Genomic DNA, 22,279 nt, shown 5'->3' with positions numbered 1-22,279 from the left:
GTATGCAGAGGTTTCCCTGCCGGTTGGTACATCATATGCTAGTACAGAGATTTTCACAAGGCAGGGGCACAAACATAATATCACAAGACCACACAAGGAAGGGAAAATATTACAAATCCGCAAATACAACCCTTAGATGAAAGAAGTGGACCTTAAAGATGTCATGGGCAGCCTTGGAGTGTTTATCTGATACATCACGTGATCCCTTAGAATCATCATGCATGATCACTTCCCTTATCCATCGGCAAATGAATGTCTTCCATGATTGCAATGCAAGAAGGGCAAATATAATATTTCTTGATACATGAAGAGATTCAGAAATTTCCAGTAGTGCCTTTTCATATGCAGAATGGATTTTAGCCAAGGCCTAGAGGTAGAAAACAACCAGTCAAGCTTCTTATATGCACAAAAATATATTCCATCTGTGATGTGAGATGGGGAAGATGCATAAAGGAGTCTCTAGAAGTATAGAAAAGTGCCTTTGATTTTCCCTGCAAGTCTTTAGGAGTAAATACAAGAGACAACAAGGCTGCCCCAGGTCTAGCATCAAGTCTGTAGCTCCCTGTAATATACATTGTAAATATACAACATAAAAAAAAAAGAATCAAGGGGAAGTAATAAATGGGTGAAGAAATAAAACATCCTGCTATGCTTAATTAGCACTTCCTCACATTGACGCCAAAGCAAATGAAAAATTTACAATGGAACCTTTTTGAGTGACCTACAGACTACATGCAAAATGATTTATGCCTATTTCAATAAATCTTCCAACTGTTACATAGTGACATACATTGATGCACAAATACATTTCAGCCAATTATCAACCGACAACTACAGTGCAATACACAAGCACATCATTTGAAGTGTGTATACTGTGAGTAAAATTTAATTAAATGAATCCTAATAAATACTCAAAATATCCTGATACCTGCAACGACAGCTCAATAAATACTCAAACTTACCTAATTTATGTATTCAGCATAGTACTAATATAACAAATTAACAATGGATCTTTTAATTAGCTGCTATTCGGAAAGATGAATACTCCCACATCTCTCCAAGTAGAACAATGTGAAGTAAAAATCTGAATATGAACCTTGACCTTTTCGAATTTGACATCATTTTTGTAGTTACACAGTCTGCTTAACTCGAGGTTTTCCATGTTCCATAAAACTTGAAACTACAGTTGGTGGTTTTAAGAACATGTAATATAAGCAACCAAACGAAATATATCCACAAGGCTTAATCCCTGTTTCATGCAATAATAGGAAACAAAAAGAAGACATCAAAATAGTATGTTGGGTTAAGTATTCAACAACCTAAACTATCTTTTTCTACTACATAAAGACTTGATCCCAAAAGTTCACACTTCCCACACAAAATCCAATCTCTTACCAGCTGGGGCATGCCTCACAGGCAACAGCCTCAACCAATTACTGCTGTAAAACACTTCTATTTAGAGGTTGCACGGAGCAAATCTGTGCAGATGGGCAATTCTCAAGTCAAAATATCAACTTACCAGGCTTTTATTGATATAAAATTATCTAAGAGAACATTATATTGCTTAATGATGCATTCAGAAGACTACTTAACTAAAGAGAAAGCTTAACCGGCTTCCTTCACTTGTCTATGAAATTCATTTGAGAAGGAAGCAAAAGGTTTTCCCAGTATACCTTGAGAAAAGATAACTTGAGGAAGGACATCCAGTAATTTTTCAACCTTGTTCACCATGGCTCTTTTCTGTGTATGAACTCTACGCCTATTTCTGAGTAAAGAGTGACCTCAGTCAATTTTAATATTGCCAGAGAAAGATGTATAGATGGTTAAACGGTTTAATAGAACTAACAGGTGGTCAAAGTTGATAATCTTGATTTCGAGTTCCTCCATTGCCATGAGTACTTTTGTATCATCTTCATCAACAAGACACCGCAAATTGGTTTGCCTGAAATCAGGAAATGTGTCCTGAAGATACTCTACCTGCAGATGTCTTACAATGAGTCAATGAGAAACCCATAATGTCCTGAACTTATTAAAAAATGGGAATTAATTAAGAAAGACGAGCAAATGCCAGCAATATGAACAAATATTTGATAGCATAAAAAAATAATTTCCCAAGAACTTCAGAGAAGAGTCACCTCATACTGGGACAAGGCCTTGAAGGCAGACGCACGTGCTTTCACCCAAGATGAAGCAGAATGCCTATTTTTAGATATTGCGACATCCCATAAAATTTTTGTAACAGTCTTCGAGCTTTCTGGATAAGCTGCCACATCCATCGCGCCCCATCTTAGTAGAGTGCATAAGCTGCAGCACAAAAAATAAACAATAGAAAATAAATTCCAAAAATGGGAAGTTGCACATGTTATTGTAATTAAAGACTAAATAGCACAAGAAAATAATGACACACAAATACAGTGTACTGTGAGGCGATGGGCTAGTACCTAGTGGTGTTTCTTGGGTAGGTAGGTGGTCGGACCAAATATTTTAAGCAACATTTACATAAAAAGACTGATCATGAAAATCCTAGCAATCACATTTTCCATTAGGCAACTATTAGAAATTGATTAATAATATGGTCTTCAAACATGGATGAGACTCCCTACATGGTTTCCTCTTCGTCAACAATAATTAATGCACAGGCATATTCTTGGATAGGTTAACAATTTCATAAGTTTTAATATGGCCCATGAGGCAGAAAAGTAGTTGCGAAGTTGACAGCTGGCTACAGGCTTCATTTTACAATTCCTCCAGGAGGAGAAATTTCTCAAACTGCAAGTGAAAGCAAAAATACTATGCCAAAAATGAAAATGAGGCCAGAATTTCTAGAAGCAAATACTAAAATGTGGCCAGCCAATTGTTGAGGTCATCTTAATGATCTATCTACTCAAATTACCCTTCAACTATTGTAAATATAACAAAATTATCCTCATCTTTCATTTCATTAACTTAACAAATGTACATTTTGGTTTTCGTTAATAAACCCTTTACTATTAATTAATGATGTAGTACTCTATAATTTAAATAGCAATTTTAAAACGTTGCTTATTCATCTTCCATATGATTAAACCCTTTCCTATCACATAATAAAACCTCTTAAACCTCCCATAATTGCTTATTCATCTTCCATATGATTAAACCCTTTCCTATCACATAATAAAACCTCTTAAACCTCCCATAACTCTCAACCTCTTCAAATAATATGACTATACTTTCCTATCACATAATAAAACCTCTTAAACCTCCCATAACTCTCAACCTCTTCAAATAATATGACTATACATCTTCCTATTATATTTTCTAATTATGATTAGTATTCATTATGGTGGACCAAATCCAAATCCCTATATATACCTCACTCTACCCTCTTAACATATCCCAATTGAATTGAAACACAAATAAATTCATCTTACTCGGAGGTCGCGTTTCTTTACCCAAATCACATAAATCACGCCCCTTTCCCCTTTCTACTCTATTTATACGCAACATTTTTATACAAGCCGGCACTGCAGACCCTCTCTCTCTCTCTCTCTAGGGCTTCTTCGTCGTTTACTATTTGGGTAAGATTTTTTTTCTTCATTTTATCTATTTTTCATCTCATTTTTATATGAAGTTTAAGTATTTGGGTCTAAAAGAATTGGGATTGGGGAGCTTTAGTACCATGTTTAAAGGGTTATCTTGGTGAGCATAATCCATCATGCTTTGCTCAATGAATCTTACAGAATTGATGGGGTTTATTCTTTTTCATCACTTTTTTGTTTTTTTAGCAGAAATAAATTATGGTATTTGTTTATTTAGACTGATTATCTAATTGCTGAGCGATTAAATCCAGCCCTCCGTAGTTCTTTGTTGGTTTTGATTGAATAATGTTTAGGGTAAATAAGAGCAAATCCCCCTAAAATATACATGATTCATGGAAATGCCCCCTAAGGTGTTGGAAGACAAGTGACACTTTGATCACCTCCTTTTTAATTTTCAAAGTTTACTGCTGATGTAAAAACTATAGCAATAGACTCGTAAAAACACGTATGCAAATATTATACTCGAAATTGATGATTATATAAAAACTCGATGATGATATGATTAAAGTTAATTATGGATGTAGCTTTTCCTACCATTTACCTTAGGGTTAAAAATACTAGAATGCTGTGTTTGGGATGTATTCTTTTGAGCAAAAGGAAATTGACTATTAAATTTATGAGGTCAGTTGCACTGATTTTATTTTGCCGAAATTCACGGATACATCTCGTGGCAGTGTCATATGATGACGTAAAAACCACGATAGTATTATCAATTTTGGTATTTATGGGTGATTTTCGCAAAACCAGTTAGAATAGTGACAGTCAGGTTGTCTGTTTCCAGTATCGACTTTTTATTCGGTAGACAGAATCTCTCTATGTCCAAGTTTCTTTTTAAACAAGTGATTTTTTCATTATTCATTCTAATGTATTTTAGTGACATATACTTGAATTGCAAGTCTTTTTAAACAAGTGATTTTTTCATTATTCATTCTAATGTATTTTAGTGACATATACTTGAATTGCAAGTTGTTAGCATTTTGAATGGTGAACACTATTCATTCTAATGTATTTTAGTGACATATACTTGAATTGCAAGTTGTTAGCATTTTGAATGGTGAACACTGGTCCACTGTTCATGTCTCAATATTCTATGTTGAGGGAATTATGTTCTAATACACTGTAAGCTGTGGAATTTATGCGTTATTTTCACACAACCGGTTTGGAATTGTGATGGCAATGATAGTCTCCTTCCATGCGGGCTGTTATTCAGTATAGCTGGAATGGATCTGAGTTAAAAGTTTCTTTTTGAACAAGTAGTGAATGCAGTTTGGTTTATTCAGTATAGCTGGAATGGATCTGAGTTAAAAGTTTCTTTTTGAACAAGTAGTGAATGCAGTTTGGTAGCTTATACTTTAATTACAAGTAGTGAATGCAGTTTGGTAGCTTATACTTTAATTGATAGTATGATCAATCTCTATCATTAACTGCAAATTGATCCATTGTATATCCTTAGATATGGCATCTGGAGCGGAAACTAAAATCGTTGTTCCAAGTGAATCCGTGCTTGAATGAGTTCAGAAAGACAAGTGAAGATTCTTGTATGTTGTGTACCGTGTTGGTGACTTGGAGAGGACCATAAAGTATATATTCTTTTCTGAAATATATCATTATTGATTGTTAATTTTTCATTATTGTGTGGCTAATTTACTCTTTTTTGTGTTTCAATATTTTATACTGAGAGTTTTGGTATGACCCTACTGAGGAAAAGGGATGTTCCAGAAGAGAAATACTCAAATGCATTTCTTGGCTTTGGACCTGAAGATTCTCACTTTGTGGTAGAGTTGATATACAGTATGTCTCCTTAACTCCGTTTTCAAACATGTAGTATATAACCTTTTGTCTTTATTTATTTATTCTATAGTTCTGAAAATTTTGATAAATTGGATTCTTTCTTCTTGTGAATATATCTAATTAGATATAACGGAAGGAAGAAGTTGCATGGATGTTATTAATCATAAGTAGAAGTCCTAATTGCTTGGGCCTGGATCTTGTAGATTTCCATCCCCTATTCATTGACAATGTCCATCTTTTCCCCCTCTAGAAATGGACTGTTGAGTTTTTGAATTCATGTGGGGATAATATTAGTTAAAGAAAACCAAATCTTATCTTCGTTACTGGTTGATGATAAAAGACAGATTGATATGTCTAAGTTGTTTGACTTCTACTTGAAAAATGTAAACTGTTTTAAAAACAGTAAACAATATGTATATCCTCTATAGTCTGTGAATTTCGTTGGACTAAATTTGGTTACGAAATAAACATAATTGAATCATGAGTGGGTTAAACCAAACTATTATATCCCGGTTGACCTCAAGACGTAGCACAGCAGAGTCAGTTTTAGCTCATAATCAATGTAGTCCATGTTGTGTGCCATTGGCTTCATCTAGATCGAGTTAAAACCCATTTTAGTCTAAGATTTGGCCACCTACTCGGAAGTTACCACCTCTATTGAGGTAAGATCTATTTCACATAATGAAGTTGGGAGCCTTGACGACATCTTTTCATACTTTTCTTAATAATGACTAAATAGATATATATATTTTTAATCATGACAACATTGACATATTATCTTCAGGCATTATGCCATGAATATCCTACATAATTTGCATCCAACTTCCACTACTACCGTTCACTACGGTTTGACGACAAACCTGATTATTCATAACTTAAAAAGAATATTCCGTGATCTTTTTATTCGCGAGGATAAGCTATTCTAACTATTCATGTTGACGAGGAATTCTATGCTAATGGCAAATTTAGATATCTATAATTCTCAAGCAATATGTTGAATGATGTTGAATCTTAATCTACAGGATTTCTATTTGAATATGTGTTTGATTGGACCATATTGAGATGTTGAATCTTAATCTACAGGATTTCTATTTGAATATGTGTTTGATTGGACCATATTGAAGTATCACCAATCACAAATTGTTCTATTTGAATATGTGTTTGATTGGACCATATTGAAGTATCACCAATCACAAATTGCTAGCACTCCTCTACGACCTCTTGTAAGTCTTGCATATATAGGCTTATTAATTTCTTGCAGATAGGTTTTTATTTATTTTGATTTCTTTTTCTTTATCATAGCAACACCTTGCTCATTTTTTATCTTCCATATAGGGTTCTGGAGCATGACCTAGCTCTGGGTTGGCACCAGTTCTTGGTAACGTCAATAGGCAATTTGGTAGTAGATTTTGCTAACTATTCCTTTGGGAGTCTGATGTTAAGTTTGTTACATCTATTTGTCATAAAATACATCATGTTTCACTTTCTTTTTTATTAAAAAAATTACCTCCTTCATGCTTGCTCCAGTACATGTTTTATTTATTTCCTGACCAAATGCTTCTGTGCCACTCAGTTATTGTGTTTTATTAACATGATCATTTGTTCTTAGGCCTAACATAGATAAAATGTGTTTATAATCTTCATTTTTATTAACTACTGCCAAAATTACCTTTCCCAGACTAACATTTACTAAATTTTGTACTTGAAAACTTTAATTTAGGTGGTAAAAAAGGAAGAACAAGTTGTTGGTTAGTACACCCTTCTCGTCGTCATGCATCGGGACAAGCCGTACATACAGGCAGCTTACTAAAAAAACACGGGTAGCAAATGATTCAAAAGAGGCTTTGGTGAATCAATAGTTCTATATGTCATTGTTTTTTGCTCAGCTTCAGTGGATCTATGCGACATCTGAATTTCATTCTAATAAGAAACTTATTGGAGCTTAATCTGAAGTGAACTCTACAGGAAATATCAATTAAAGCTGATATATATCTGTAAAGACAAATTTGTTTCTTTTTAGTTATAATCTCATGGTTTTTCACCTTTGGTTTCATCTACAATTGATTTTATCAAAGATAGAATTGATGTTTTAAGAGTATGATTCTTTGCCTTCCAAAAAATTCTTGATCTATACTATCTTCGTAATTTTTTAAAATCTTACAATTTACTTTGATTCGATAATTTTCATAGACATATAATCAGAAAATCTCACGCTCGTAATAGGTATAAGTAGCTTACCGCTAGAAAAAAATTTGGAACCATTAAAGCACAAAATATCCAATGATAAAGAGAGATATTTATAGTATCTCTATTGTTTGTTGCATGACTATTAATTGTTTTGAGGAGATAGAAATAAGTAGGACTAAAGAAAAAAAATTTGATGCTACTATTTTAATAGCATTTATATTGGATGATTATGATTAAATAGGTCGTCTATTGTCATATGTATATAGGTAGCATTGGTTGATTGAAACTCAATGTTGTATATCAAATAAAATTCTTTTATAAAATTATTCATTATTTACTATTGTTAAGAATGCAAACAATCTATTATCACCCGGTTGATGCATAAATGTAATTTCATTATTCAATCCTTTTGAATTTTTAAATTCTATCCATATGTTTGATACATGGTTTAAATTAAATAAATCTTAATGAAATGAATCAATAATAAAATAATAAATTTAAAAAATTACCACGTGCATTGCACGTGCAATCTAACTAGTACTAATATAAGCTTGAGCTTGTGTGATCAGAGGCGGATTTAGCTTCAAGTGTTGGAGTGCAATTGCACTCCTACAAATTTAGAAATTGCATACAAGTCTTTGTGTTATTATTTACAATCATGCCCCTATAAATTTTACAATTTGCACCCCAATCTATCCAAAAACACTAAATAAGTTAGTAACAACTTGAATTGGCCCATTTAAATTGTACTTAGTGCATTCACATTAGATACTATAGTTTTACAATATTGTTTTTTTTTATTTTTAGGCAAAACGTTACTTGTTGTAAATAAAAAAAACTGATCCACCACTCTGTGATGGCTATGAATATTGGCCAACCTATAAGTAAGGGCTCCAAGAAATATCATTTCCTAAATATAGAGAACTGAAAAAATGATTGAAATGATCTAAATTTGTAAGAAATATGATGAATAAACTGTAAGAGTATTATGTCCAAAATAAAATGAGCCCATTTAATACCAGTAATGACATAAAGCATACACTAAAATAGGGGTGGATGAAGTTGAGTAACTTAAATAATGATACGCAGACAACATTAGCAAGTAGAGTACATTGATTGCTCCAAGAAATCTAGATTTTCGGTGTCAAAAAAGACAAAAAGGGACAAAAAGAAACTTCAATATAAAAGGGATTTAAATATCAGAGTAGCCAATATGACAGGCAATTCCAAATTTGAGCCTAAATATAACCACATGACTTGTTAAGTATCAGGATTCTCTCACTCTATTTTGTGACCTGGCTATAGGCTAGACCATTCTACTGCAGCATAACAACACATGATGTCACTAATAAGTTTACATTTACCCATGAAAATACACATTTGTCGATGCTCTTTGTAGATCCAAATATTCAACGTTACCAATACACCGTCAAACCCAACTAGATAAAAAATCACGTGATTTAGGATTTTCCACCCCATATTTTCAAGCTACTCAAAATAATCGACTTTCAAGAGCATTACAAGACGTTCATTATCTGGTCATGTGATGAATAGACAAGAAAATTTCAATCCGTGACTTTTGAATAGCATAAGATTTACAATGTTTAGATGACAGCTAACGGCTTGGCTCACCAAATTAATGATTGAACATGAATTTTCACAGGTGGGTGTAAACTTCTTAGTTCCACCCTATGTGTGATGTAACCAAACCCTATATACATACATACTGTGCGTGAAAACCAGTATATGATAGATATTCCGGTACGATTTGACAACTGTAGTTTCATGAAAGATGGAGACGAAAAGCATGGAGCAGGACATAGTAGTCTCTATGGTGAAAGCGGGGAAATAGGCTAAACAACGGAAAAAGAGAAGAAAAGAAATCCTCAAAAGATATAAATATATGAAGATGATGGCTTTAAAAATAGGAATCTCTATAAAAATCTAGTGGGATGTAAGACTTTGTTTCGGCCAAAACAAGTAGTAAAAGGCAGCTAAATTGAGAGACACAAGAAACTTGCATGTGAGGAAAGAACATTAAAAATTTGTGTTTTAAGGAAATCAGTCCCTAGTTCAAGTCTAAAAAAGCACACAAGCAATGAAGATACCAAATTTGCATTTTATAAAAGAAATTTATGACATAATTTATCATGTAGAAAGAATCAAATTGTTTTATCATATTATCACAAGCCCAAAAAACACATATCGAGCAGAATCAAACGATTGCAATATAGAAAAATGTGGAAAAAATAAACCCTTCATAACTTATAAGAACATTCTTACCCATGAGCAACGATAGGGTCATTAGAGTAATCTATCGAATATCTTGCAATAACATCCCAAGCAGTGTAAAAATCTGTCATGGCAAATAGCGGCAATAATGATTTTACGAGAAAAATGTGCATTGGTGAGATATCTATAAAAATTTTGGAATGAAAAATGTAAAAAATATGTGAACATATCTACATAAATCCACATTAAAGATAACGCCAAAAGCCTCAGTTCACTGCAATTGCTTAGAGAATGCCCCAAATAAAGAAGTGAAATGAACAAGGAGTTATTGTCACATCCAAAATTTTTGTTTCGAACAGTTGGGAACCAACCCTGGATGATTGGAAGATTAAGGCAAATAACATGAATAAGGGCCTTTGTGGTGCTAAGAAGACACTCTGAAATGAGCAAGTAACAACTCATACTACAAGCAACAATTTACTTCATAAGTGAACAAAGTCATGAAGTTTGAACTCATTTCATAATAAATTTCAGATAAAGATTCTATCTCATAGTAAGCAATGCTGGAAAAAGAATCCTAATTGAGTTCCGCAGAGTAGAGGGGCAAAGCTGCCAAATCTGGCAATTAAGGCTGTCTAGTGGAAACCCCAAGATTGTTTTCTAAAACACTGTCAGGAGGCTTAATTTTGCCATAATTTTCCTGCCAATTTCACATTCCTATGTCCTCATTTAGCAATTTCTTAGATTCCATTACTTTGTGGTGATAATAAAAAAAGTTAGCTATCAGCAAAACAAACAAGTAGAGAATGAGTTCCATAATCATGAAATGTCCACGCTAGTATTCAGGATTAGCACTAAGGAACCCAGCAGCGAAGCCACATGGAGGCCAAAAGGGTCTTGGCCCCCCCTTGAAAAAATAAAATTGCAAGGGATAGGATAATGGGCTTGTATGTAAAATTCTATCATCTAATACCAAAATATGTAAATATTTAAGACCTAAGAGTAGGCTAAAAATGTAAATATACAAGTTCCTAGGATCTAGCATAAAAAGAAATGAAAAGCAAAGGTTCCCATGATGTCGACACGTCTGTAGAAAAATGTATCTCTTAAGTTTGAGAGTTTTACTTCTCGGTCAGTTCATTTACAATTATTTTCTTTTTCGTTCAATTTTAAGACTATTTCTTGGTTGATGCTATTAGATTTCATATTCTCGTCAAAAAATTTATTGGTCTTTTTAACATATTCAATGAACTAGCTGATTTTTAACATCCAATAGACAAAATGTGAACCAAGATGCAATCCTTTGCCTTATAAGATGATTATTGAGAAGTATGTTGAGAAAAATCCTTGGATGCAGACAAGTTTAATATGGGTAATTTTGATGCGGATGTATACAAATATTTTCATTTGGAAAATTTTGATTCCGACTATCCTCATACAAACCTATGGATAATATTATGGCTATTTTTTCCCTTCTTTGTGTTAACTTTAGGATTTATAACTTTGTGAAAGATTGATACATGCTTGTAGTTATATTCATCGTCATGTTTGATAAATATCATATTTTAATCTGAATTTTGATTTTGAAATTTGAGCATATATTTATGTAATGGAGATATTAATTAACCGTGAAAAATAAAATATTACGGTGTTTAATTATAAATTCTTTTGGACACCCTTATTCAAATTCCTAGCTCCACCACGCAGGGAACCTTCTTGTGATTTTCTTTTGATGGCGTTCATTATATCATACCATCATTGTAGGAAAAGAAAGATGGAGGAAAGTCCAATAAAATTTCCTTGGGAACATACAGATGTTCTCCATGGTCAACAAAGAGAGATCATTGATTTGCAGTTTTGAAAGACATCATGAGTAAACACCAAACTTTGCAGATCTGTATAGCGTGGATTCAGAAGGAATGCGAGGCCCCAACCACCCAACCGGTCCCCCACTACGATACACATACACACCCTGAAAAGAAGGAAAAATCCTCATTAAGAAAGAAAAAAAGTGTTTTAGACATATTCTTCAGTTGATCCACTGATTTGTTTTCTACTCTGTGTTTGTACTTGCCAGCAACTACAGGCATTTGTTCCTGTGTTTTTTGTTTGTTCATATGCACATGCACACATGCCTAGAAACCAAGATTAAATATATGATAAAACAGTATATCAGTAGGCATCATCTAAAAAAAATCTAAATATGCTAAAAAAGATTATCCTATTCAAGCAGCGGGAACAGAGACGAAAGTAACATATAGAAGAAGCTTAGTCGCAAGAGTCAGAAAAATGGTACTTGTAATTGTAAAGAGGAAAAAATAAACAGATTATGTCCTACAAGCAAAAAGAGTTACCAACTACATCTGCTTCACAGAGATGGGCAAGGCTTTCAAAACCAAGAGCTCGCACAGTAGAATCTCGACTCTCAATACATGACTGTTATTAGAAGTAAACTGCTACGATTATATCTATATATAAATCATAAATAAATAAAATAACATGAAAAAGAGTTCTGTGTGATATGTGCTATCTTTACCGACACAGATAATATGAGGTCAACACCCCTATCAGGATTGTGTCTGCAGACATCGCGTATTGAACCAGCAATACTAATACAAATATGTCTATCAGAGATGAAGTCAGACAGCGCTTTCGGATCCAAGATTTCCTACATACATCAAGAACGAGAATAAAATAATAAATAGGTATCAACAAATAATACCTAATAGACCATTTTCAATGCAATCTTAGGGACCTGAATAGAAGCAATTTCATATATTGCATAATGTGCTCACCTTTGGACCCCCACTCGTAGAAAAAAACCTGTTAACAAACTTAAGAGAAAGATTGGATGCCAGTTGGAAAAGCAGAGGAAGAAAAATTATAGTAGAACAAGAATAAGAAACTTAGCTTGCGGTAATTAACTAACCATATCTCTCTATTATAAAATATTTAATTTTACTCTTGTACTATGACGTTTTTTGTTAGCATCACATTTTTAAAAATCTTCAAGCATACAAAAGTAAAGAGATTTATCTAAACAAGCATAGTCAGCAATACAATAAATTATGCTTGATTGTCAGAGGAGATCATGTATTGGCACCTGGATGAAAGATACTTCACCACCTTTGAGGCAACTCCTCTTGAAAACTCTACACTGTTGTCATCGATTGCTGCTGAGTCTATTGCTTCAAAATAAAGTGTAACTACCAAAAAAGCCTTTGTGCATTCCAGAATAAATGTTTCAGTTTAAAGGTTCCAGCTATTTAACAGCCAAACAAGCCTTTACGTTCCAGTTTCAGTTTGTAGTTACCAAGCAACCAACTTTCCTTAATAGGTATTACCAAAAGTTGTCCAGATATAAGCTTCTCAAGCAAGTGGTAGACTAGAACGCATTCAATAATTATGAACTTAATAAACAAAAAAATAAATAATAACATTTAAACATGTCAATCAAAATACGAAAATAATGATTTTCTTACTTGCAATGTTCCAAACGCCTGACCTGTAGTAATCCATGTCTTACAAAGCAAACGAGTAGCTGCAGCATATAACACTCTAGATAAATGCAATCAAGAGAAAAAGTGTTACAAATACTTACAGTAGATAAATAGTTATTTGCTAAGTGTATAACTTTCTTGCACTTGGTAACATCCAAGTAAAATTGATGGATATGTTAACTGAGTTCCAGAATTATATATACGTTAAGGAATCTATCTGATTTGATAACAATTTTGGTCATAAATTATTTAACTTCAGTTATCGATCTGAAAGCATCTTAAATTAATTACACCTCTTTAAGGAGCAAGTTGTGAAATACAAAGAGTCAAGCTCTCTTAAGGTTTATACAAAAACTGAATCAGATTAAGAAATTAGAAACTGATAAATAATGCTTGCATTTCTGCCAAATAATTAGGCCTTCTTGTTATTATATTCGACAGTCTTGTATACAATACTTTTTTTTCAGATTTATTCTCCATACATATCTAGACAGGAATAAGTGTTTGTCATTAAATGAAACATCCATCTAAAATAAAAATTACTTATGGACGTTACAGCATTTGTTACATCACATTCCTTGCTATTTAGAAAATATAATACTCTAATTTTCATAACCTAATGCATCTTTGCGGTTTTAAACATTCCTTGAACTTCTCTTTGTGTGTATAAAAAAACACACCCATCAGTTTTGGTTAACCTCTTTAGAGCTAAAATGATGGTTAACCTCTATAGAGCTTAGTGCTACTATCTCGCTTTGTCCATTCTGCATATCAAGTGTTGCGCCAAATAATACCCTAGTCTATATCTATCTATATCTATGCTAAGGGACTGTTTGGTTGCACACTTTTTGAGAAAACTTTTCTCAAAACATCTGACAATGGCAAATTTATAATTAAAAGTTTTCCAGAGATTTCTGTAAATTGTGTTTGGTTCAACAAAAAATTTACAGAAATATTTTCTATAAAATATCAAAACCTACCAAATTTTACAAAAAGCAATTTCCTCTCAAAATGAGAGGAAATCACCAGAAATCTGACACATACCATATTTAATTAAAAACCTACCAAATCTTGTTATTTTCTATAAAGTTATGAGCTATTTTCTTGTTTTGAACCAAACAAGCAAAGTACAAAAAACAAGAAAATTGGTACTTTTTGATTTCTCAAAACTTTTCCTATAATTTTTTTAAGAAATACAAGGAAATCATATTTTAGGTGGAAAACATTTCCTATAATTTCTAGAAATTGAACCAAACACCCCCTAATTATAAAAGAGGACTACGATGTCAAAACTTTTGATTGCCTTTTTTGCTCTCTCCATTAAAAGTTGTCATTACAATCCCTCTTTTATACGTGTAATGAAATGTAATAATAAGTAATAATACTTAATAAAGAGAAGTATAGACTATAACTATAAATATAGATATAAATGAAATGAAAACATACATAACATACATCTTCCGTTTGTCATTTCTCTCCCAATAAAAATTCAGCCTTCTTAGACAATTAGGTCCAAATTATTCCATTATGAAACATTAATTCCCTATAAACTTATATTATCAAAACCTTCCAAATTCCATTGTCTGTTACATGCAAGTAATGGCTTTCTTAGACAATTAGTTCCAAACAAATCTATAATCAAACATCCTAAGTTCACCTAAACAAAGTCAAGTCATCCATTGAAGAAAGAAAGGCGAGCTACATGGTACTTGAGTGGCATATAGTAGAGTCAATATATGTTGATATTTTCATAAAATTCAATCTATCCCCGCTGCAATGGTACTTGGGTGGCATATAATAGAGTCAATATATGTTGATATTTTCATAAAATTCAATCTATCCCCACTGCAATGCCATTGCTGCTTCCATTGCTAGTCAACCAAGTTGGGCAGACACCATAAAGATGTGAGGTTTTTATCAAAAATTTGTTCAATTTCTTGCTCACTACTAAATTATTTTTTGATTTTCCTTTGTTTGCGGCTCTTTGAGGACAGAGTTCTGTTGATCACATGTTCTTTCTTCCTTTCAATTGACAATAAGTTTTTGATATTAAGCCCCACGCATGGTATGAGGTAAAAACTTATTTAGTAATTGATGTTATTCAACACATTTTTTGTAGAAATTAATTCAAACAGTGATACTCAATCATACTCATGCACTCTTCAGTATTTACAATATTTTGATTATTTCAGATAATTGCATTTTGTAGTTTTAGAAAATATGTAACATTGAGCTAACATGATACTACAGTGTGCTTGAAGGTATTTGGATCAGAAATGAACTAGGGTTCTTCGAGCATTGATATTATGGTGGTATGCATTATAATTTATAATTGCTGTTTTGGGACTTGTCCAGCTCTTTCTTTATACAAAAGATTGATTTTTATTAGAGAGATTATGTTTGGTCTATGTATTGATTATGTTAGGTATCTATAGGGTGTTAGTTTAAAATGATAATGTTTGTCCTGTGATAGGACAACATGAGTAGCTTGTCATGGTTCTAACGTAGAAATGATTGTTATGATGTAAATTCAATTTGATGACAAAAATGATGAATATTGCATTGTCAGAAATATTGAGCGAAACTCAATTCTTTGCTCTTATTTCCGTTTTATTAGTAATAACTATTGAGTATATTTTAAGAATAATAATGTAATCATAAAATCACTCCTCGCAAATAAATGTAATGGAAAAAGTGCAAAAAGGCCAAGGAATTCAAACCACCTCAATGAGATTTATATTTAAAAAACAATATTATAATATTAAAATTTATAATAAATATTGCATATATTAAGTAGAAAATATTAGTATATACTAATAATATTATTATTGTAGTAAAAATGTTATTTTCCTGCAGTAGAAAATACATTAAAATGTTTTTTATATGATACTAAATAATTAACATTATCTATATATATGCATAAATATTTTGTAAATATGATATTAAAATATTTAAACACAATATATTAATTAAAATAATAACATTGTAATATAATATTATAATGTTTTAAATATTTTTTATTAAAACTTAAAACTATATGTATTTTTAACATTATTTAATATTAAAAAATATGTATTTATTTCCTAATTTTACTGTCCAAAAAAACTTCATAACATAAAATGAGTATGTTTACATGTAACACACATACACTATACTAAACATACATCATGGTTATTTATATATACTATACTATAACATGCTATAACAAAAAAATGTAATGATTTCTGTTTATTTACAACTATAACATAACATCACATGCAACACACATATTGCATACTAGTTAACTAAACATGACACTGACAACCTCAACTCCCCATTACATAGAACATGAAAAATAGCCCTATTCCACAAAGTAGCTCAGCATACAAAGTGAATCAGCTGAAACTCAACCATTGGTATCATATAAACATGCTCACTGAAGACTGAAATTCAATATTGATCCCTTTCATTTAACTACTTCAATTAACACATAGCCATCATCATTCTATCTAAGGAATCCTACTTTATATGCCAATAAGTCACTAATATAGATCTTTTTAAGCACTCCCAGTTCCTATATACAACTATACAAGATAAGCAAAAAGAAAATTAAAGATAAATGAGGTAGAGATCTTACGGTTTTACACCCTTTTGGAGCATAGGCAACACTGTCTGTAAAATAAGTGGAACCATAACAGAATGTGCTGCTAGTGATGGAAGCATTTCAAACAGTCTGAGCTGCAAAAGATGAAAGAGTTCAAATAAAAGTAACAACAGGATGAAAACCAGAAAATGATCAACCTACGCCTTGCGTCTGCCTAAAATTATCTAGCCAATATGGTTCAGAGGGGCAGAAAAGGGAGATGCACGATAACAACTTAGAAAAAGCATATTACACATCACTAGTTGGGCTTTTACACATAGAAAGATGTCTAGTGAAGTAACTCCACAAGCTTGAGGTCAGTAAAGAAATCAGATTCTGCGGTTATGTTGTGGAGATGATGCAGTCAATTGTGGAAGTTATGGTATCAACAGCCGTTTATGGTTTCAACTTGGTTGGCTGCACATGATAATAAGAGTCAATTGTCTTCTCCCTATTTTCCATTTTGTATCAAAATAGATATGCGTATTTGTTAATCTATTTTCTCGAAATATTTTTCCACAAGCATGAAAGACTGATGATGAATAACTTACCAATAATTCAGGTGAGTTACTTCCATGGCTGCATAGCATTTTATTATAGTAAAGAAGTGCTTGCAACAAAGATATACACAATCTGGAGTCAACTAAACCAATCGTAGCCAATACATCAACAGCAGAGGATCCGAGCATAGGATGCATAAGTAAAACAGATGCAATCGAACTGAGTAAAAAATATGTTCCTACAAAAATGTAGCCATTAATACCATGTAAATTCCTTGAGTAAGCAACCTGGATAGTATGGTAGTAGCACCAAACAAGTAACTCAGGAAATAAGCAACAAAAGAAAATTAAAAGGTGGGTGCAAGTAATGCTACACTGATTAAACCTGCAACCAGATCTTCTGATGATTGGCTGAATGATGCATCTTTCAACTTTTCAGCAGTTTGTAAGTACATTCTTAGTTGACAAGTCCAGTAGTTTGGTTCACTAGAAGTCTTATCAAACTCATAGACAACACCGCACGCAAGTCCCAGGTAAGTGGAATGTGGAAAATGAGATTGCTCCTGAAAGATAAGAAGAAAGATGATAAAACTTTAAAGCCAAAATGAACTAGGCCTAAAAAGTTCATAGAGAATAACCTGGAGCCAAAGATGATTCAGAAGCCTAAAATGAATAGATTTTGGCTTATTAACACACAGAAATTTATGGTTAGAAACCACTGTCATCCTGGGAACGTTCAACAAGTCTGAAACAAGTCTATCTACAGTTGATAGCAAACAAGCAGCAGCCGCTTTAACAGATTTAGAAGGAGATGACAAAAGGCTGACAGCAGGGAAGATATACAAAAGCTCCTCACACAGGCAGCATGCTGTTCCTTTTGAGTTACGCTCTGCAGCATTTCAAAAACATATTAAGCAAGTTTGTCTTAAAAAATTGTTAAATATAAGTACCAAGAAAAAGAAAAAAAGATCAAAACAAAGAAGGTGGCCTTCTAAGGAAAATTGCCTTCCACATGAATCTTAAACGATAAATAAATGAAGAATCTATCATCAAATACTGATAAACACAATCACAAATATAATTATTGATAAACACAATCATAAATCTAAAATTGGTGATATCTAAACCTAGAGAATACAAAAAAAAAGTAAAAGAAAAGGAAGGAAACAGAAACATGCATCTGATGAGAGACGCAAAGGTTGACATAAAAATCCAAAATACTGTATTAATAAAAGGATACTTTAACACTGTAATAATCACGAATTATCTGTATTTTCACCAACATGCCACTTTAGATAGGATGCTAATAAATAAAAGGTTATTTTAACCCGATCATACTCCACAGGACTTGATTTTAGGCACTCAACATGCATCTAAATTCCCATACGTCTACAAAATCAGTATCAAACAAAACAAAATATAAATTTTCTCGGAAATGAATAAAAACATACCAGTTTCAGCCCTCCACTCAAATATGAAAATCAAAAGCTTCAGAATAGACAAGTACTCATGTTCAAACTCCAACTGGGCGAGAATGAGAGGAATAGAGACCATAATCATGGCAAACTCTGGTAGATGGAGCAAGCCAAGCTCCTTCTGAGCTATCAACAAACGCTTAGACTGTTCAACCATGAACTCAACATCACCATAAGGTCTGTGAGTACATCCACTCAGTGAAAGGAGAGCATCCACAATCTCTACACCACATACTTGAATAGTACTCGTCGATTGCTGCTATAATTAAATTGAACTAATGTAGATAAGCATCCAGACTTCGAAAAGAGATCATTACATAAAATTAATAATTGAACATCAACAAAAATAAACATAAGTGACCAGATTCCAGAATGTCAATTTACGCAGAAATAGAAGAAAATACCTCCTTGGCACCAACAATTTCATTCAAGACCCCCACATAAGCATCCACCACATATTCAGCAGAATTAATAAGGTGCTTGAATTCCTGAGAAATTATGAAAAACATAATTTCCAAGATCATTGACAGATTCTCAAACATATCTCCAAATGAAGATACAAAAGAAAACTCCCAAGTATTATGTGGCCCCAAAGTGTGCAAATTAGAACAGTCAGTTCTTGAACAATTTGAAAGAAACCAAGCCACGGACAATTAAAAGAACCTAAAAAATTAATCCGAAAAAATTCAAATTTAATTAATACCTAATTGTATTAAACTTTATTGGAGTTAATATGTGAAACAGGTATCAGCTTAAATGCATCATTAGGAATATGAATTTTAAATTAAAAAAACATACCATCACATTTGTGCAGGGAAAGAATCTAAGACATTCAGTAAGAAGCTTGATAATGCTGATAGCTTCAGATGGAAAAGAACAACACAAAGACGCAACTGCCGATATCAAGTCCCTTGCAAATGATGAAGATGATTGAGAAGGCTTGTGGATTACTGAGAACATTAAAAATGGCCTCAAGAACCATGTAACAGCCTCCATTCCAACAGTCCTGTTGTGAGCAATAAACAATAGCACTTGCTGGATAAGTTCAGCCTGCACCTCCTCCCTACAGGCAAGTACCTGCAACCACAAGTATACCATATTATTCATGAAAATCGACTAGCTATCTGAAGACCGGAGAGTGATCACTCTAAAATTCACAAGGAATCCCTGAATAGCGCAAGATTTTTGATAACGTAAAACAGAAAACATATGAGGCGGGATCTAGTAAGAGAAACATATAACATGACAAATTAAAAATGCAGATTTCTATCAGCTCAACATAGGCCACGGAAAGCTACAAATAGGCATGAATTGCAAAGGTTATCTGTGCAAGCAAAGTAAAACTTATTGTTCAGTAGAAATCGTGATCAAAATAGAAGAATTCCTGAAGTTCCAGAGATTAATAGTACATGTTAAACTGAACAAGCAAATTTTCAGGAGAAAAAAATATTCACATGACGTTATCATCAGGAGATTAATTCTAGTTCCAGAGAGGACAATTTAAACAAGGATTAGTTACAATCCGGTACCTTGACATATTGTGTAATTACACGGGTGACCCTAGAGTTTAGTGTATCCACATTGGTAACATGGGGGTACTGATTGTAATAACACGGGTAACTCTGAGATTTGCTTTTCATCTGGGCTCTAAAGTCACCCATGTGACTACATTAGTAATCTCAAGGTCACCTGTGTAATAACATCATACCTCAAGGTATCAGAATGTAATTAATCCTTAAATAAAATCTTTTTTCTCTATTTAATTTCAAAGAACAATCAATTTAACATGTATTCACAAAAAACAGGCCAGCTTTCAATCATCTCACATTGCTCTACCCAAAAGTTCATTCTTTTAATTTCTCCAAGTTTCTAATGAATCCCGACATTTCCAAAATACCGGTTCATTAGTTTTACTAATTCCAGTTAGAACTAGGGTTGGCAAACCCGCGTCTAACGTGAAGCAATCTTCTGCTTGGTGAATTACCATTGAGCAGTCCCTCAGTTACGAAGCTGACCAAAAAAAGGCTTATTTACATTTTAATACCTCAAACTTTCACCCTTTTTAAGCCCTGATATCCAGGAAATCTATTGCGAAACTTTGGCCCTGACTCTGTTCCTCCCTTTCCCCAAACTCTAAAAACTGAGATTTGGTAAGAGAATAGCTTCTCATTCACTTCTCTATGTAGACATTCTTGGACAAAATTAACGTCCAATTTTTTTGCACTCTAGGGTATCAAATTCTCGAAAAAGAACTTCATGGTGTAAAAGTTAAAAGAAGTTTGAAACTTTTTGGGGTATGAAAGTGCAAATACATGAAATGCATGCATTTTAGTAATTAAATTTCAAAAGGAAAAGATCACAGTATCTAACCTTAACAAAAGGATGGAGCTCCACCGTATCAAACCTCCTCATCCTCCACTCTCCATCCGTCCCAAACCCAAACCGACACAAAAACCCTAGCCCCTTCACTAGAACCCCGACGAACCTCGCATCGCACCCCTCCAGCGCCGACTGGATCTCCAAAAGCGCGACAGAGCGATCGACGAGCCCTAGACTGAAGAGGCGGCAGAGCTCGCGCAGGCATTGGGAGATGGCGTCGCGAGCGGCAGCGGAGGAGAGGTTGGGGGTTAGGGTTTTGAAAAGGTAGGTCACTGCTTGGCGGGAGAGTTGGGGTTGGGGGAGGCGAAGTTTGGAGAGGAGAGAGGAGTAGGGGGAGGAGTTGGACATCGGTGAAGTTGGAGAGAGTGCGAAGTGGAGATGGGGTGATTTTGGGGTTTTTGGGAGACGAATGAAGCATGATTGCACTTAAATACCCTATCCTATAGTCTCCCCTACTTTGCACATATATACCCTCATTTAAATATCCTCAGTCATGTAAGCGTGAGACTACTACTTGTAAAACTTTTAATCCTAAATCTATCATAATTCTATTTTTAAAAATAGGATTTTGATAGATATTTAACAAATATTGAGGGTTTAATTAAAGTGGCATGTGATTATTAATGTCACATGAAAATTCTCATGTTTGCATAACTAAGGATATTAAATGCAAATTTTAAGAGGAAATTCTTATGTTTACATAATTGAGAGTATTAAAATACAAAGTTTAAAAGTTTTATGGTACATATGTGCTATAAAAAACAACCAAGGGCATATATTTAAGTGCAAAGTTGAGGAAACTATAGGATTATTGATTGCGATTGAGCTGCGTAGAATTATGTAGTTTCAACTTCTGGAGTAGGGGAAAAAAATATTTGTACTAAATTAAATAACATAAAAAGATACTGCAATTACGGAAGAATGGCCGTAGGATCAAATTTCAGGAGTTGATGCAGTTGGATCTACACTGAAGCTCCTGAGTAGTTTGCAACAGCCGCTTAACCAGAGCTGTGAG

At 33.3% G+C, this 22,279-nt stretch overlaps 1 protein-coding gene across 4 annotated transcripts in view; it reads right to left on the bottom strand.

Moving 5' to 3' along the window:
• The window catches only part of LOC109844394 (protein RST1), a 29,047-nt gene extending 7,356 nt beyond the window's left edge, over positions 1-21,691 (bottom strand). The window contains exons 1-17 of one of the 4 annotated variants that reach the window (XR_002248012.1): positions 21,256-21,691; positions 19,684-19,962; positions 19,290-19,373; positions 18,862-19,144; positions 18,049-18,299; positions 17,787-17,973; positions 17,462-17,649; positions 16,905-17,005; positions 13,271-13,346; positions 12,325-12,456; positions 12,143-12,224; positions 9,840-9,912; positions 2,136-2,304; positions 1,847-1,977; positions 1,674-1,765; positions 480-562; positions 152-367 (exon numbers count right to left, since the gene is read on the bottom strand). Coding sequence is in view for 3 of the 4 variants with exons in the window: in XM_020413400.1 (XP_020268989.1) it covers positions 152-367; positions 480-562; positions 1,674-1,765; positions 1,847-1,977; positions 2,136-2,304; positions 9,840-9,912; positions 12,143-12,224; positions 12,325-12,456; positions 13,271-13,346; positions 16,905-17,005; positions 17,462-17,649; positions 17,787-17,973; positions 18,049-18,299; positions 18,862-19,144; positions 19,290-19,373; positions 19,684-19,962; positions 21,256-21,612 (2,784 nt within the window). In the remaining variant the exon portion in view is untranslated. The remainder of the gene's footprint in view (positions 1-151; positions 368-479; positions 563-1,673; positions 1,766-1,846; positions 1,978-2,135; positions 2,305-9,839; positions 9,913-12,142; positions 12,225-12,324; positions 12,457-13,270; positions 13,347-16,904; positions 17,006-17,461; positions 17,650-17,786; positions 17,974-18,048; positions 18,300-18,861; positions 19,145-19,289; positions 19,374-19,683; positions 19,963-21,255) is intronic. The other 3 variants (XM_020413400.1, XM_020413402.1, XM_020413401.1) reach the window with 3 other exon arrangements.

This window comes from Asparagus officinalis, chromosome 6 (assembly GCF_001876935.1).
Source record: "Asparagus officinalis chromosome 6, Aspof.V1, whole genome shotgun sequence".
Classification (NCBI taxonomy): domain Eukaryota; kingdom Viridiplantae; phylum Streptophyta; class Magnoliopsida; order Asparagales; family Asparagaceae; genus Asparagus; species Asparagus officinalis.
Note: the sequence above shows the minus strand (reverse complement) of the source record. Positions and strands in the feature narration are given on the sequence as shown.